General features: G+C 45.8%; 1 protein-coding gene across 1 annotated transcript in view; it reads right to left on the bottom strand.

The window, feature by feature from the left end:
* Positions 1–17447, bottom strand: part of LOC115077189 — a 125133-nt gene that overhangs the window by 75854 nt on the left and 31832 nt on the right. Inside the window, exons 2-5 of the mRNA XM_029579818.1 lie at positions 8817–8983; positions 6374–6459; positions 3444–3521; positions 309–395 (exon numbers count right to left, since the gene is read on the bottom strand). Coding sequence (XP_029435678.1) covers positions 309–395; positions 3444–3521; positions 6374–6459; positions 8817–8983 — 418 coding nt within the window. The remainder of the gene's footprint in view (positions 1–308; positions 396–3443; positions 3522–6373; positions 6460–8816; positions 8984–17447) is intronic.

The raw sequence follows: 17447 nt of genomic DNA, 5'->3' as shown, positions 1-17447 counted from the left end.
GCTCTTTGGCACCCATGGCACCCTTTACTGCCATGAGCAGCAGATTTTGCTTAATCCTTATTCCAGGCTTATTAGCAAACTCTAAGTGATACCGATTTATAGTAGTTCATAGACTTAAAAACCGGCTCAGGGGTGTAGGTGAGAAGTTTCTTTCATCACATAAATGCCAGACATATCTATTTTTGATACTTAGGAATTTCAATTTACATTTTATCAGGCTGGTCAGGGTCAGTGGATGGGGGTTATAAGTGATCTGCAGACTTAAATACTAGCCTAAAGACGAGCTAAAATTTAGCAGAAGACTGTACCTTGGCTTCCTCTCCTTCGGACTCTGATCCTGGTGCACCCACCATTTGTCTTGTGCTGGAAACTCTCATTTCTAGGAACTGCACGTGCTAAAAGCAAGACATTGGAAGTTACTCACAGGCCGAGCCCATTACCTTCTTCTGTTCTTAGGGGACAATGTCAAGTAGCCTGCCTAGAGCAAGTTGTATGAGGACTTTTATATGCATACTTTGGAACTAATTTTTCAAATAAAATTATCTGGGTAATTCCTTTAGAAAAGTCATTTCACAAAGTATGCATGTACTTTAACCTATTTCTTCAGCAGCCAACCAAATGTTCACCTGCTTTTGCCCCTCTGAGCTAAAACGATCCCTGGAAGTACCTCTGTTTAAGGCACTGGAAAGAGTGCACAATGGGAACCCCTGCCTATGGTTTACCCATAACTTTCGGTCATCTATTCAGCCAGTTAAGGAGCTTTGAAAATGTCCCTCTTCAACATGACCCATAAGTTATTTTTATTTTAAAAACGTTTATATAGCGCTGTTCCAAAAAAAGGAGATCAAAGCGTTTTACAAGTAAACATATATAATAAAGTAACATAAAAATGAACAGCTATCGCAATATAATCATATTATAAAACAGCTTGGAAACAAACTTTAAAAACAAATAAAATCATAATAAATATAATACTAAGACAAAAAAAAAAATCCATGTTTGAAGTCTTGGGAGAGTGGTAGCAGATGGGTTACCCGCACCGCTCTGCCCTGCTTGCTGGAAGCTTTATTTCTGTTTGTTTTTTATGTAATCCGCATGCTTAGCATGGCAGGTCCCTTATGCATCTCTAAATAACCTCAGATAATCACAGTTTATGTAGTCTGCCCTTTCACAGCACCTGCTCAACCCCCCTAGAGATCTTTATACCAAATCCAGATACTGTCCTTGTGGCCCCCAGACGAAGTTACAAGGTCAAGTGCTGCATTCGTCTTAAGGAGGAGGTTAGTGTTAAAGCTGAGAATTGAATGAGAATATGTAACATTTCAGGAACAGGTCAGAGCAGCTCTTTACTCGGGTGTGTGCTGATATGAAGCACAGCTTAGAAAATATTATGGGCTATAGTTTTTGCTTTTTATGTTTGTGGCATCTATATGTTTATGATTTTATTGTTTTGTTTTTAAATGTTTTATCTTTGCTTTTAAATGTTTCATGTAAAATTATAATGTATTTGAAATTGTGATCCACATTGAACAAAATGTGGTTGCAGAATATAAAATGTTTTTTTCAATAAAAATGAGAAAAATAAATCATAGAAAGTGGAAGTTGCAGAAGTGGGTGGCTCACAGGTTCAGCATGTTTTTCTGTATCACTTCCTTGGCCTGCTCTTGTGCAGAGAGAGGTCTCACCTTAGGATCCCCTCTCCTCTCCTTCCGTCACGCTTAGCTTCATTCTCTTCACTCTCAGCTGTGCTTTAACATGGACTCACTGCCCATGGGCTCCAATTCCTCACCATGCAGGCGCTCCATCTCCTTCTGCTCTATGCTGCTCCTTCCTTACCCTCCACGTCTCATCATGCATGGCCTGTTCTCCCTACCTCAGAGCAAACCAGCTCTCCCTATAGGCAGGAGAGGGCAGACGTCCATGCAGTATGTGGAGCCAGCTCCGCTGGTTACCACTGGACCATCACTACTAGTCACTTGTGGAAGCCAGCGCTGTGCCACTGCTTCTGTGCTCAACACTCAGAATGAGTCATTTGTATTGTTCACTGTATGCTCGCCCCATCTCATTTGACCTGGGGATAACAAAAATGGTGGAAGAACTCAAAAGAGGGGGAGGTGATGCTGTGTGCACTCTGTTTACACGGCCAGGGACCATGGTGTGCACCTGTACACAAGTATTTATGCTCTAATTTCAAATTAAAATCCAGGAATGCCCATGTCCTGCCCAGACCAGCCATTGACCTGCCCCTGAGCTTAGCGGCAAGCACCCAGGAGGTGGCTTTTAAAATCTGCTTAGCGCACAGCAGCCTGATTTGTGCAAATATCTCCTGGTTTTAGCAGGCACTAGGCTTTTAAAATTCACCTTTAAATGAATGTGATGTTAACATTTTTCTGAAAGTTTTTTTTTTTAAATATTTATTTCAGGCCTTAACTTCTCTGGGAGTGCGTTCCCCATTTTTTGGAAAGTCCTTCCCTTATTTTACATGAATGCATACATCTTAATGATGCTAATTCCAGTCAGTTTTTCCCATGTGAGCGTTCATAAGAACATATGGATATAAAACTTTCCATACTGGGTCAGACAAAGTTCATTGAGCCAATCCAGGTCACAAGTACCTGGCAGGGAACCCAAAAGGTAGACAGACCCCACCTTGTTTATCCCAGGGACAAGCACTGGATTTCCCCAAGTCCACCTTATGGTTTATGGACTTTTCTCAAGGAACTTGTCCAGACCTTTTTTAAATCCAGCTACAAAAACAGCTTTTATCACATCCTCTGCCAACGAATTCCAGAGATTAATTATGCGTTTAGTAAAAAAAATATTTTATCTTATTAGCTTTAAATGTACTACTTAGTAACTTCATTGCACGTCCCCTGTGCACTTTTTGAAAGAATAAACAACGGATTTGCATTTCCCTGTTCCATTCCACTCCTCCATCTCTTCACTTTTCAATCAGGAATGTAAATCTTTAGTAATGCACTAATAGTAAATGGTGTCTCCGAATTGGGTATTTTAAAAATCAGAGTCCAGTGTTTATGAATGCTTCATCTTTTGGGAATTATATTCAGTTTTACCTCGATATACAGGGTCTTCTATGATCTAATCAGAGTTCGATATTTCCTGTTACATTTTACTCTACCAGGAGGCTTCCTTGCTGTCAGTGGCTCATGGTTTTTTTTCTATGAACCAGGGATTTCCCTCCATCTCACAGGTTTCTTACTCATTTCATACAGGATTTTTTAAAATTCTTTTTCAGTTTTATGTGCCTCTTTATTATTCCCCTCTTTGAATGTTGGATTTGTGCAAATACAAATCTTTCAAATATATAAATAAAATTGTAATGAATGTAAGTCATCATTTCCTCTCTCTGTCTTTAACTTAATTGTTTGGCAGCCTGTGTAGTATAATGTATTCTGTGCTATGCAAAAGAAAGTATTACTTACTGTTTCTAATATATTGAGTCTTTGCCCCAGAGAAATATTCTTTTTCCAGGGTTCAATGAGTCCACGACCTTCATCAGCCTGTAAGGAAGCAGAAGCTTGTAGTTATCACCCTGAGGCGCTTGCACCCAGAAGAACCAATCTTACAAATGAGATCCAGCTACCTTGTGCAGTGCATGTTACTACCCAGCCTGTTCCAGCTGTCTGCTCAGTCTCTTCCTGGATTGTCTGCCCAGCCTGCTTCAGCCCTATCTGTTCCTCCGCCACTGCCTCAGATGGACACCAGGTTTCGACACTTGCCTGGACTCTGGATGTGCCTAATCACAGCCTGCTTTGACCCTTGCCTGGACTCTGGATGTGCCTGATTACTGCATGCCTTGACCCTTGCCTGGACTCTGGATGTGCCTGATTACTGCATGCCTTGACCCTTGCCTGGACTCTGGATGAGCCTGATCACAGCATGCTTTGACTCTTGCCTGGACTCTGGATGTGCCTGATCACAGCATGCTTTGACTCTTGCCTGGACTCTGGATGTGCCTGATTACTGCATGCCTTGACCCTTGCCTGGACTCTGGATGTGCCTGATCACAGCCTGCTTTTACCCTTGCCTGGACTCTGGATGTGCCTGATCACAGCATGCTTTGACCCTTGCCTGGACTCTGGATGTGCCTGATTACTGCATGCCTTGACCCTTGCCTGGACTCTGGATGTGCCTGATCACAGCATGCTTTGAACCTTGCCTGGACTCTGGATGTGCCTGATCACAGCCTTCTTTGACCCTTGCCTGGACTCTGGTTGTGCCTGATTACTGCATGCCTTGACCCTTGCCTGGACTCTGGATATGCCTGATTACTGCATGCCTTGACCCTTGCCTGGACTCTGGATGTGCCTGATTACTGCATGCCTTGACCCTTGCCTGGACTCTGGATGTGCCTGATCACAGCATGCTTTGACCCTTGCCTGGACTCTGGATGTGCCTGATTACTGCATGCCTTGACCCTTGCCTGGACTCTGGATGTGCCTGATCACAGCCTGCTTTGACCCTTGCCTGGACTCTGGATGTGCCTGATCAGAGCATGCTTTGACCCTTGCCTGGACTCTGGATGTGCCTGATTACTGCATGCCTTGACTCTTGCCTGGACTCTGGATGCGCCTGATCACAGCCTGCTTTGACTTTTGCCTGGACTCTGGATATGCCTGATTACTGCATGCCTTGACCCTTGCCTGGACTCTGGATGCGCCTGATCACAGCCTTCTTTGACCCTTGCTTGGACTCTGGATGTGCCTGATTACTGCATGCCTTGACCCTTGCCTGGACTCTGGATGTGCCTGATTACTGCATGCTTTGACCCTTGCCTGGACTCTGGATGTGCCTGATTACTGCATGTCTTGACCCTTGCCTGGACTCTGGATGTGCCTGATTACTGCATGCCTTGACCTTTGCCTGGACTCTGGATGTGCCTGATTACTAGAGATGTGAATCGTGTGCCCGATCGTCTTAATGATCGGGTTCGGCTGGAGGGGGAAAAAATCTGATCGCTGGAGATGTGAATAGAAATCAGTTCCGATTCACATCGTTAATTTTTTTTTAGTGAGGCCCGACCCTTTAAAATTGACCCCTTACCTTCCCCCACCCCCCCCCCGAACCCCTCCCCCCAAAACTTTTTACGAGTACCTGGTGGTCCAGTGGGGGCACGGGGACCGATCTCCCGCTCTTGGGCCATCGGCGCCATTTTGACTGCCACTCAAAAATGGCGCCGATGGCCCAATTAAAAAAAACCCACCCAACCCTTTAAGATGACCCATTAGCTTCTCCCACCCTCCCGATCCCCTCAAAACATTTAAAAATTACCTGGTGGTCTAGTGGTGGTCCCGGGAGCGATCTCCTGTTCTCGGGCCGTCGGCTACCATTCATAAAGATGGCGCCGATGGCCCTTTGCCCTTACCATGTGACAGGGTATCCGTGCCATTGGCCGGCCCCTGTCACATAGTAGGAGCACTGAATGGCCGGCGCCATCTTTAAAGATGGCGGCGGACTCTGGATGTGCCTGATTACTGCATGCTTTGACCCTTTGCTGGACTCTGGATGTGCCTGATCACAGCATGCTTTGACCCTTGCCTGGACTCTGGATGTGCCTGATTACTGCATGCCTTGACCCTTGCCTGGACTCTGGATGTGCCTGATCACAGCATGCTTTGACCCTTGCCTGGACTCTGGATGTACCTGATTACTGCCTGCTTTGACCCTTGCCTGGACTCTGGATGTGCCTGATTACTGCATGCCTTGACCCTTGCCTGGACTCCGGATATTTCTGATCGCTGCCTACCTATGACCCTAGTCTGGCCTTGGACCATGTCTCCAATCATTTGCAGACACCCTCGCTTAAGTCCTGCCAGCTCCGGCACCCAAAGGCTCAACCTGAGGGGAAAGTGGGCTGGTAAAGATGAAGCTCCTGACTGGTCTCTGCTTCAGCTGCATCCATTTGCTGATGGCGCGAACCTGCAGAGCTTCTTCCTGCAGGTAGTGCCAATCCAACTCAGCCCAAGGGTCAGATATAACAGTTTGCTGAGGCTATGAACTATGAGGACTTGACCTCGATCCAAGCCATCCCTAGTACTGATTGCTAGATACAGGACCTACAGGGTGGTTTGGAGCTCTTCGCCATAGCTATGGACACCTCAACACATGTCCAGACACCCTGCCACACCTGCTGCCTCATTTCAGCCTGTAGCAGTGCCACTGCCTCCTGCAGCTGGCCCGTTCCTCAGCTGACAGCTTCTCCTAATTCTCCTCTGTACCCCAGGAGACAGTGCTGTGAATGTCCCTCCTCTCCTCTACTCCTACACATCCTGCTCATTCTTAACATAGTCTCCTCTCCCTCCTTATCCTCATCTTTTTTGGATATGTTGTTTACCGTGGAAGAATCCCTTACCTGATGCTGCCAGGCTCTCCATCTGGACTCCAGGTCTTCACCATCTCTCGGATTGTATTCCTCCACTGTAGTACTATCATTTGTTTCTTCATAAATAAACATACAGAAAATGGAATAAATAGCACAGTTTCCATTTTGAATTTGGAGAAACATTAATAGTGGTTTGAGGAGCTTTGAAGAAAATAGAACATAAGAACGTGCCATACTGGGTCAGACCAAGGGTCCAATAAGCCCAGTATCCTGTTTCCAACAGTGGCCAATCCAGGCCATAAGAACCTGGCAAGTACCCAAAAACTAAGTCTATTCCATGTTACCGTTGCTTCTAATAGCGGTGGTTATTATCTAAGTCAACTTAATTAATAGCAGGTAATGGACTTCTCCTCCAAGAACTTATCCAATTTTTTTATAAACACAGCTATACTAACTGCACTAACCACATCCTCTGGCAACAAATTCCAGAGTTTAATTGTGCATTGAGTGAAAAAGAACTTTCTCTGATTAGTTTTAAATGTGCCATATGCTAACTTCATGGAGTGCCCCCTAATCGTTCTATTATCTGAAAGAGTAAAAAACCGATTCACATCTACCCGTTCTAGACCTCTCATGATTTTAAACACCTCTATCATATCCCCCCTCAGCCCTCTCTTCTCCAAGCTGAAAAGTCCTAACCTCTTTAGTTTTTCCTCATAGGGAAGCTGTTCCATTCCCCTTATCATTTTGGTAGCCCTTTTCTGTACCTTCTCCATCTCAATTATATCTTTTTTGAGATGCGGTGACCAGAATTGCATACAGTATTCAAGGTGCGGTCTCATCATGGAGCGATACAGAGGCATTATGACATTTTCCGTTTTATTCACCATTCCCTTTCTAATAATTCCCAACATTCTGTTTGCTTTTTTGACTGCCGCAGCACACTGAACCGACGATTTCAATGTGTTATCCACTATGACGCCTAGATCTCTTTCTTGAGTTGTAGCACCTAATATGGAACCTAACATTGTGTAACTATAGCATGGGTTATTTTTCCCTATATGCATCACCTTGCACTTATCCACATTAAATTTCATCTGCCATTTTGATGCCCAATTTTTCAGTCTCACAAAGTCTTCCTGCAATTTATCACAATCTGCTTGTGATTTAACTACTCTGAACAATTTTGTATCATCTGCAAATTTGATTATCTCACTCGTCGTATTTCTTTCCAGATCATTTATAAATATATTGAAAACTAAGTGTCCCAATACAGATCCCTGAGGCACTCCACTGCCCACTCCCTTCCACTAAGAAAATTGTCCATTTAATCCTACTCTCTGTTTCCTGTCTTTTAATCTGTTTGTAATCCACAAAAGGACATCGCCACCTATCCCATGACTTTTTACTTTTTCCTAAAAGCTTCTCATGAGGAACTTTGTCAAACGCATTCCGAAAATCCAAGTATACTACATCTCCCGGTTCACCTTTATCCACATGTTTATTAACTTCTTCAAAAAAGTGAAGCAGATTTGTGAGGCAAGACTTCTTGGGTAAAGCCATGCTGACTTTGTTCCATTAAACCATGTCTTTCTATATGTTCTGTGACTTTGATGTTTAGTATAGAGATGTGAATCGTGTGCCCGATCGTCTTAACGATTGGGTTCGCTGGAGGGAGAAAAAAATCTGATCGCTGAAGATGTGAATCGGAATCGGTTACGATTCACATCGTTAATTTTTTTTTAGTGAGGCCTGACCCTTTAAAATTGACCCCTTACCTTCCCATCCCCCCCTCCCCCCCTAAAACTTTTTACGAGTACCTGGTGGTCCAGTGGGGGCGCGGGGACCTTTCTCCCGCTCTCAGGCCATCGGCGCCATTTTGACTGCCACTCAAAAATGGCGCCGATGGCCCGATTAAAAAAAACCCACCCGACCCTTTAAAGATGTCCCCTTAACTTCTCCCACCCTCCCGATCCCCCCATTTTGGCTGCCACTCAAAAATGGCGCCGATGGCCTGATTAAAAAAACCCCCACCCGACCCTTTAAAGATGACCCCTTAGCTTCTCCCACCCTCCCGATCCCCCCCAAACATTTTTAAATTACCTGGTGCTCTAGTGGTGGTCTAGTGGTGGTCCCGGGAGTGATCTCCCATTCTCGGCCGTCGGCTGCCACTCATAAAGATGGCGCCGATGGCCCTTTGCCCTTACCATGTGACAGTGTATCCGTGCCATTGGCCGGCCCCTGTCACATGGTAGGAGCACTGGATGGCTGGCGCCATCTTTAAAGATGTTTAATCTGACAGGGCTGTGAGAGGTCACTGATGACTCACACCTTTCACCTAGGGACTTAGCTTTACAGTTTCTGTAAGAAAGCACTGTTTAAAGTCAGCCTTGTGGAAACATGCTGTGGGACACTGTCTTGCACATTGATTGAGGTGTAAGGAGGAGAAAGGCTAGCAGTCCATTCTTCTTACCGTGCCTCAGGATCACAGCTTGTTCATTCCTCACTCTTTCCAGGCCCCAGTGGGTGATGAGAAGGAAGACCCCCAAAGTGGCCTGAGAAGTAATTAGCAGCAAGATGAGGAAGACGTGGAAAAGCCAAGGGCACTTCCCAGGGTTGGGCTTAGCAGCGTAGATCTTTCTGTGAAGATACAAATACACAACCCTGTTTCTTTCATGTCAAAGGGGTCCAGCTGAGAAAATTAACCAGATAAATTTAATCTGGCTGACATATTCAGTGGCCTGCCCGCACCACTGAATAAATTTGGGTTTTTAAAAATTAGCTAGATAAATTAATCCAGCTAATTTTAGTCCAGCTAAATAGCAGGTCTAACTTATTCAGCTAATTTAGTCACATAAGGCTGAATATTGGCACTTATCCAGCAAACTGGGTGATGCATCAAGCCATGTTGGTGCTCTAACATGCGTTAAATTGCGCTTATTGGACCGGATTTTAAAAGCCCTGGGCGCTTAAATCCTGCTGGATTTATGTGCGCAGGGCATTCGTGCGCGGCGTGCCTATTTTGCATAGGCCGCCGGTGCGCGCATAGCCCCGGGACGCGCGTAAGTCCCGGGGATTCGTACAAGGGGCGGGGGCATGTCTGTGGGCGTGTCCGGGGTCAGGGGGCGGTTCAGGGTGGGTCTGGGGGCGTGGCGCCGGCCCGGGTGTGTGGCCGAGGCCTCCGGACCAGCTCCCGGGTTGGGTGATGGCGCGCCAGCAGCCTGCTGGCGCGCGCAGATTTACACCTGCCTCGGGTAGGTGTAAATCTGCCGACAAAGGTAGGGGGGTTTTAGATAGGGCTGGGGGGGTGGGTTAGGTAGGGGAAGGGAGGGGAAGGTGAGGGGAGGCGGAAGGAAAGTTCCCTCCGAGGGAACAGGCAGCACGGGCCGGGCTCGGCACGTGCAGGTTGCACAAATGTGCACCCCTTGCACGCGCCGACCCCGGATTTTATAAGATACGCGCGGCTATGCCGCTTGGCAATAGTGATCATAATATGATCAAATATGAATTAATGACTGGAAGAGGAACAGTGTGCAAATCCAAGGCTCTCGTGCTAAACTTTCAAAAAGAAAACATTGTCAAAATGAAAAAAATAGTTAGAAAAAACCTGAAAGGTGCAGCTACAAAGGTAAAAAAAAAAAAAACAAACCATCCTAGAAGCACAAACCAGATGTATTCCATGCATTAAGAAACATATATAAAAGACAAAATGATTACTGGCATGGTTAAAAGATGAGGTGAAAGAGGCTATTTTAGCCAAAAGATCTTCATTCAAAAATTGGAAGAAAGATCCAACAGAAGAAAATAGGATAATGCATAAACATTGGCAAGTTAAATATAAGACATTGATAAGACAGGCTAAGAGAGAATTTGAAAAGAAGTTGGCTGTAGAGGCAAAAACTCACAGTAAAAACTTTTTTTATTATGTCAGAAGGAGAAAGCCTGTAAGGGAGTCAGTTGGACCGTTAGATGATCAAGTGTTAAAGGGGCACTTAGAGAAGATAAGGCTATCATGGAAAGATTAATCAATTTCTTTGCTTCAGTGTTTACTGAAGAGGATGTTGGGGAGGTACCCGTAATGGCAGGGCCGGTGGAAGGGTATTAGGCACCCTAGGCGAAACGTCAGCTATGCCGCCCCCCCCCCCCCCCCCACACACACACACAATTAACTTACATTGTGCATTAATGAAAATAACAAAGTCTGTATTTATAACAGAACACTTATTTGACATTTTTATGCCATGTAAACCATTGAGATGATTTGTCTTATCGACGGTATAGAAACTCTTTTATAAATAAATAAATAAAAATAAATAAAATAAACATAAACCAAAGCTATACTTGTTGCTCAAACTAAAAAAGCAGACACATCACATAATATTAAATAATTAAAATGGCAGTCAATCAAGAAAAATAAACTTAAAAAGCCATCTTTACTTACCCCCTCCAGCAGCTCTCTTACTCCTCTTCCATGCAGGCTGTAGCACACACCAGAAGCAGCAGTAGAGGCTAAGCTCTATACTCATGGTCCTCTTCCTTAATGCCCATGTCTCTCACACACACACACCATATCAGTCATGCCCCCATGACCAGTTTCTGTCTCTCACACACCAATCATCTCCCAAACAGTCTTTGGCACACACACACCAGTCACCTTCCTGAACAGTTTCTCTCATGCCATACACACACAGGCTTCCCACTCCCGTGTTCCACTTACATATATGGGCTTCTCACTCTCATAATCACTTTCTTTCTCACACACATACCCAGAGTTCTCACTTCCATGCTTTTTCTCTCTTTCACACACACACACACACACACACACACACACACACACACACACACACTCACCAGTCTCTCACTCCCATGCTTTCTTTCACATACACCCCCACACCAGGCTTCTTACTCCCATGCTTTCTCACATACCCAGAGTTCTCACTTCCATGCTTTTTCTCTCTTTCACACACACACACACACACACACACACACACACACACATCCCTGACTGTCTCACACATCAGTCATCTCCTTGAGCAGTCACTTTCATTGTCTCTCACATATACACATACATCAGCTCTCTGACCAGTTTCTCTCAATCACACACACATGCTCTCCATCAAATACATTCTCTCACTTACACACAGACTCTCAATCACATGCAGGCAGGCAGGCAGGCAGGCTGGCTGCTTCTCTCTCTTTCTCTCACTCACTTCCTCCCCCCCCCCCAGCACAAATGGTAGCTGCTCCTCCTCCTCCAGCCCCTGCAGGCCAAGAAGGAAGAATCCCATCGGTCGCAGGAGGCTCGTGCTGCTCTCTCCTTTCCCGATTACCGGCTGCTTCAGTTGCTCGGGGGCCGATGCTGCTGTCGCCGCTATTTTTTCACGCAGCACTTCTCTTTCTTCCCGCGCATCACTTCCTGTTCTGGTTCAAAGGGGGGGGGGGGGCGGGAAGAAGACCAGCCGCGGATGCAACAGCTTTTTTTTTTTTTTTTGCACCGCTGCCGTTCCCGCTGGGCTTGAACGTGCTGATAGCCCGGCGGCAACGGCAGCAGGGAAGAAAGAGCAGCGGGAGGGACCGGGAGCCACGCGAACCGCTGGGGGAGGTCAGATGGGTCTTTTGGGGCGGGCTGCCGGCAGCGGCTGTTTTATTTTTATCGGGGGGGGGGCGGCTGCTCTCTTAATTTTACTGGGGCAGTGCCGCCCCCGGGAAGCTGGCGCCCTAGGCGACCGCCTAGTTCGCCTAGTGCTTCCGCCGGCCCTGCGTAATGGAGAAGGTTTTCATGGGTAATGATTCAGATGGACTGAACCAAATCACGGTGAACCTGGAAGAAGTGGTAGGCCTGATTGACAAACTGAAGAGTAGTAAATCACCTGGACCAGATGGTATACACCCCAGAGTTCTGAAAGAACTAAAAAATATAATTTCAGACCTATTAATAAAAATGTGTAACTTATGATTAAAATCATCCGAGATACCTGAAGATTGGAAGATGGCCAATGAAATCCAGATATTTAAAAAGGGATCCACGGATGATCCAGGAAACTATAAATCTGTAAGCCTGACTTCAGTGCCAGGAGAAATCATGGAAACTGTTATAAAGAATAAAATCACAAAACATTTAGATAGACATGGTTTGATGGGACACAGATAGCATGGATTTACCCAAGGGAAGTCTTGCCTCACAAATCTCCTACATAATTTTGAAGGGGTAAATAAACATGTGGACAAAGGTGAACCAATATATGTGGTGCATTTGTGTTACTTGGACTCTTGGGCTGCAACAGGGTGGAAGGCCCCACGAGGGAGCCCCTATCTCTCTGCCATAACAGACGGACAGTTCGACCAAGACTGGGTCTAGGCATGAGGCCTGACAGCTGTCGTCTGAGTGAACAATGGTCAGCATGAAGAGTCCAGAGTATAATTCAATCCGGGTCAGACGGCAGGGAAAGAGGAATCTGAGGCACAGTCTGAGTCAGGGCAGGCAGGAAGCAAGAGTAATCCAAGGTACAATCCATTCCAGGGCAGGCGGAAGGCAAGGGGAGTCCGAGGCAGAGTCTGAATCAGGGCAGGCAGCAAACAAGAATGATCCAGGCACAGTCCGATGATATAACAGGCAACTGCAGGAGAATGCTTCAGACAGGGGACCTGTAGCTTAGGCCCCTAAAGCAAGTCAAGCTTCCCTTTAAATAGGAGCAGCTTGATGACATCCATCACCTGTGCCACTGAGGTTTCCCACAACGGACCCTTTAAAAGAAGGGCTGCTGTGCCTGCGCGCGCCTGGGGGACCCACATATCTCTGCCATGGAATGGCGGCATTCGGTGGTTGGGTGTGAGACAGTGGTCTGTGAGTACTAACAGTACCCTCTCCTTTAGGCGCCCCCCCCCCCCCCCCCCCCGAGATCTGGATTTCCCAGGCTAGGTAGCATGGAAAGTCCTTAGAAGGTTCTTGTCTAGGATGTTCAATGCGGGTTCACACAAATTCTCCTCAGGGTCAAAACCCTCCCAAGAAAGTAGGTATTATTCCCATTTGCGGTTCCTCCAGAAAACATCCAGGACTTCTTTTACTTGGTAGATTTGTTTCTCGGATGCAATAGTGGTGGGTGCAGGTGTCTTTCGAGAAGGCCATGTAAGAACCAGCGGCTTAAGGAGAGATACGAGAAAGATGTTACGTATGCCCATAGAGCTGGATAGCCATTGCTGGTAGGTGACAGGGCCAATTTGTCAGAGGACAGGAAACAGCCCTACATATCGAGGTGCCAACCTCATGGAAGGTAGGTGGAGTCAAAGATATCGGTTACTTTGCCATACTTTGTCTCCAGGCTTAAATTGGGGAGCAGGTATGCGATGTAGGTCTACAGAAGCCTTGGCTTTCCGAGCCACATGTTTAAGCATTTCCTGCATGTGAATCCATAACTCACTCAACTCTTCTGCCGTGGATTGAGCTGCAGGCGATGGTACAGATAGAGGAGAGGTCCCAGTAGCATGGCTAGCATGAGAATTATGTGAGAACTCTGCCCATGGTAAAAGGGACTATGCGATAAACACCTATGCTTACACTTTCTACCCTTTAAGGGTCGGGGATGGGGGAGATGGGGAGGGCAGGGGATCTGTATACAAATGTAAACTGTTGGTTAAATGTTTGTCGTGTATTTTACATATTGTAATGTTTTTTACATTCTAATAAACAGTTTATACCAAAAAAACAAACAAAAAAACAAAAAAAAGAAAACAAGAACAGTCGGAATAAGAATCAGAAGAAATAAAATAAAAAGAATTCCATTAATCAGAATAGCAGGATCAGGTAAACTGATATATGATGAAATTATTTATTATTTGTTCAATTGCTCTAATCCTGCAAATGCTTCTTTAAACTTATGCATTTTTAGTGATTTTTTGAATTCTTTATGATTGGAGATTTGCCTCAAAACATTTGGAAGAGAATTCCAAAGTATGGGACCAGCTATGGAAAACGGTTTTTCTCTTGTTATATTTAATCTTGCAAGTGAACTATTCGAACTTCAAGCAAATTCTTGCTGGCAGATCTGAGGTTCCTAGTTGGTTTATAAAGCCTCAGAGCAGAGCATAACCAGATGGAATCCTGATTATTTATTAGTGAGTGTAGTAGAGATAATATTTTATATTTAACTCTGGACTTAATTGGAAGCCAGTGTAATTTATATAGAATAGGTGTAATGTGTTGTTTCATTGGAGAATCTGTTAGTAGTCAGGCTGCTGCATTTTGGATCAACTGTAAAGGTTTTATTGTAGAGTCAGGTAGAACCAAATGAAGGCCATTGTAATAGTCCAGCCCAGAAAAAAATGAGGGATTGAAGCACCATTTGGAAATCAGACTTGAATAGAAGTGGTTTTAATATTTTCAGAGTATATAATTTGAAAAATGAGTTTTTAACTGTATTTGAGATGTGCTGTGTTAATGATAAGTTGGTATCTAATTGAATTCCTAAGTTACGAGCTACTTTTTTAAATTGCTATCATATCATTTCCTAAATGGATGATGGTGGACTATTTAGCTAGCAGCGCTTGGATACAACTGCGACACTGGTTGTACAGGCTGGGGATTACATTTCTGCTAAGAGTGGTTCTGGAGGGGACTTTGTAATTTGGAACTAAGACTTTCAACAAATGCTTGAAACCCACATTCTCCACTATCTGCAAGGGCTGGTCATCAAAGGCAATCATTTCCAAAATGCTCCTGGTTACAACTTTTGAGGCTGCCTGCTTCCTACCCCGGGATAGCGTTAACGAACACCACCCCATTTCCTCCATGGTGGGTTATCACTAGGGATGTGAATCGTTTTAGGACGATTAAAATTATCGTCCGATAATTTTAATATCGTCTTAAACCGTTATGGAACACAATACAATAGAGATTCTAACGATTTATCGTTATAAATCGTTAGAATCGTGAGCCGGCACATTAAAACCCCCTAAAACCCACCCCCGACCCTTTAAATTAAATCCCCCACCCTCCCGAACCCCCCCCCCAAATGACTTAAATAACCTGCGGGTCCAGCGGCGGTCCGGAACGGCAGCGGTCCGGAACGGGCTCCTGCTACTGAATCTTGTTGTCTTCAGCCGGCGCCATTTTCCAAAATGGCGCCGAAAAATGGCAGCGGCCATAGACGAACACGATTGGACAGCAGGAGGTCCTTCCGGACCCCCGCTGGACTTTTGGCAAGTCTTGTGGGGGTCAGGAGGCCCCCCCCAAGCTGGCCAAAAGTTCCTGGAGGTCCAGCGGGGGTCAGGGAGCGATTTCCCGCCGCGAATCGTTTTCGTACGGAAAATGGCGCCGGCAGGAGATCGACTGCAGGAGGTCGTTCAGCGAGGCGCCGGAACCCTCGCTGAATGACCTCCTGCAGTCGATCTCCTGCCGGCGCCATTTTCCGTACGAAAACGATTCGCGGCGGGAAATCGCTCCCTGACCCACGCTGGACCTCCAGGAACTTTTGGCCAGCTTGGGGGGGGGCCTCCTGACCCCCACAAGACTTGCCAAAAGTCCAGCGGGGGTCCGGAAGGACCTCCTGCCGTCCAATCGTGTTCGTCTATGGCCGCCGCCATTTTTCGGCGCCATTTTGGAAAATGGCGCCGGCTGAAGACAACAAGATTCAGTAGCAGGAGCCCGTTCCGGACCGCTGCCGTTCCGGACCGCCGCTGGACCCGCAGGTTATTTAAGTCATTTGGGGGGGGGGTTCGGGAGGGTGGGGGATTTAATTTAAAGGGTCGGGGGTGGGTTTTAGGGGGTTTTAATGTGCCGGTTTTGCGATTTTACGTTTTTTCAATTTTTCACGATTTTTCACGATTTTTCACGATATTTTACCCCCCCAAACGGCAACAATACGATTCCCTCCCCCTCCCAGCCGAAATCGATCGTTAAGACGATCGAGGACACGATTCACATCTCTAGTTATCACTTCTGCCACATGGCAGGGGGCTGCTGGTCTGCCACATGACTACTAGAAGGAGCTGAGGGTCAGGGGTGACTCTGCTCCTTTTCAACCACTTTAAGCTGCCTGGAAAAAGGGTCCCCTGACAGATACTGCCACCATCCCCAGATGGCAGTACTGTTGTTGGGTGTTGCCTCTTCATATGATGCGTCATGCCTAAATTAGATAGATGTCCCATTTGCTTGCCTCTGCTAATAGCCCTGGCACAGTAATTACACCAAGCATAACGCGGGTCCTCCATCACTTTAAAGTGGCTCCAGATCACAGATTTCTTTTGTGATCCTTTCTCTATAGCCTTCAGGGTGGATGCTGGTACTGGAGTCAGACCCTGACAGAGAAGATCCATGAGGGCACTAATACACAGGAATTCTCAAGTGTCTCCCCCTAGGACTCAGTCAGACCCTGCCAGAGAAGGTCCATGACGGCACTAATACACAGGAATTCTCAGGTGTCTCCCCCTAGGACTCAGTCAGACCCTGACAGAGAAGGTCCATGACAGCACTAATACACAGGAATTCTCAGGTGTTTCCACCTAGGACTCAGTCAGTAGGGATGTGAATCGTTTTTCAACGATTAAAATTATCGTCCGATAATGTTTATATCGTCTTAAATCGTTATAGAACACGATACAATAGAAATTCTAACGATTTATCGTTAAAAATCGTTAAATCGTGTTAGTGCGCACTAACTCGAGTTAGTGCGCACTAACTCCCCGTTAGTGCGCACTAACTCGATTTAGTGCGCACTAACTGAAAATGATACAAATAAACACTTTCCAGGTCACTGAAGGTCAGTTAGGAATGAATATGTGTTCCTATTGGCTGGCTGCCCTCTTATCTATTGATGTTACCAAGGTTACCACTGAGGTGATGGTTGGGGGGGATGGGAAATGGAACTGGAAACTAACGAACACCAACAGAAAATGAAACAAAGTGTTCACACTTCCCAGGTCAGTAAAGGTCACTTAGGAATGAATATGTATGTATGTATTCCTATTGGCTGGCTGTGCTCTTATCTATTGATGTTACCAATATGGTTGGGGGGATGTGAAATGGAAACAGTTGGAAGCTTGACAAAAAAAGTAATGTAATGATCAGCACTCACCTGACTAGAACTTGTTTGTTTATTATTTTTGTTAG

The sequence above is a fragment of the Rhinatrema bivittatum genome, chromosome 1 (assembly GCF_901001135.1).
Source record: "Rhinatrema bivittatum chromosome 1, aRhiBiv1.1, whole genome shotgun sequence".
Classification (NCBI taxonomy): Eukaryota; Metazoa; Chordata; class Amphibia; order Gymnophiona; family Rhinatrematidae; genus Rhinatrema; species Rhinatrema bivittatum.
Note: the sequence above shows the minus strand (reverse complement) of the source record. Positions and strands in the feature narration are given on the sequence as shown.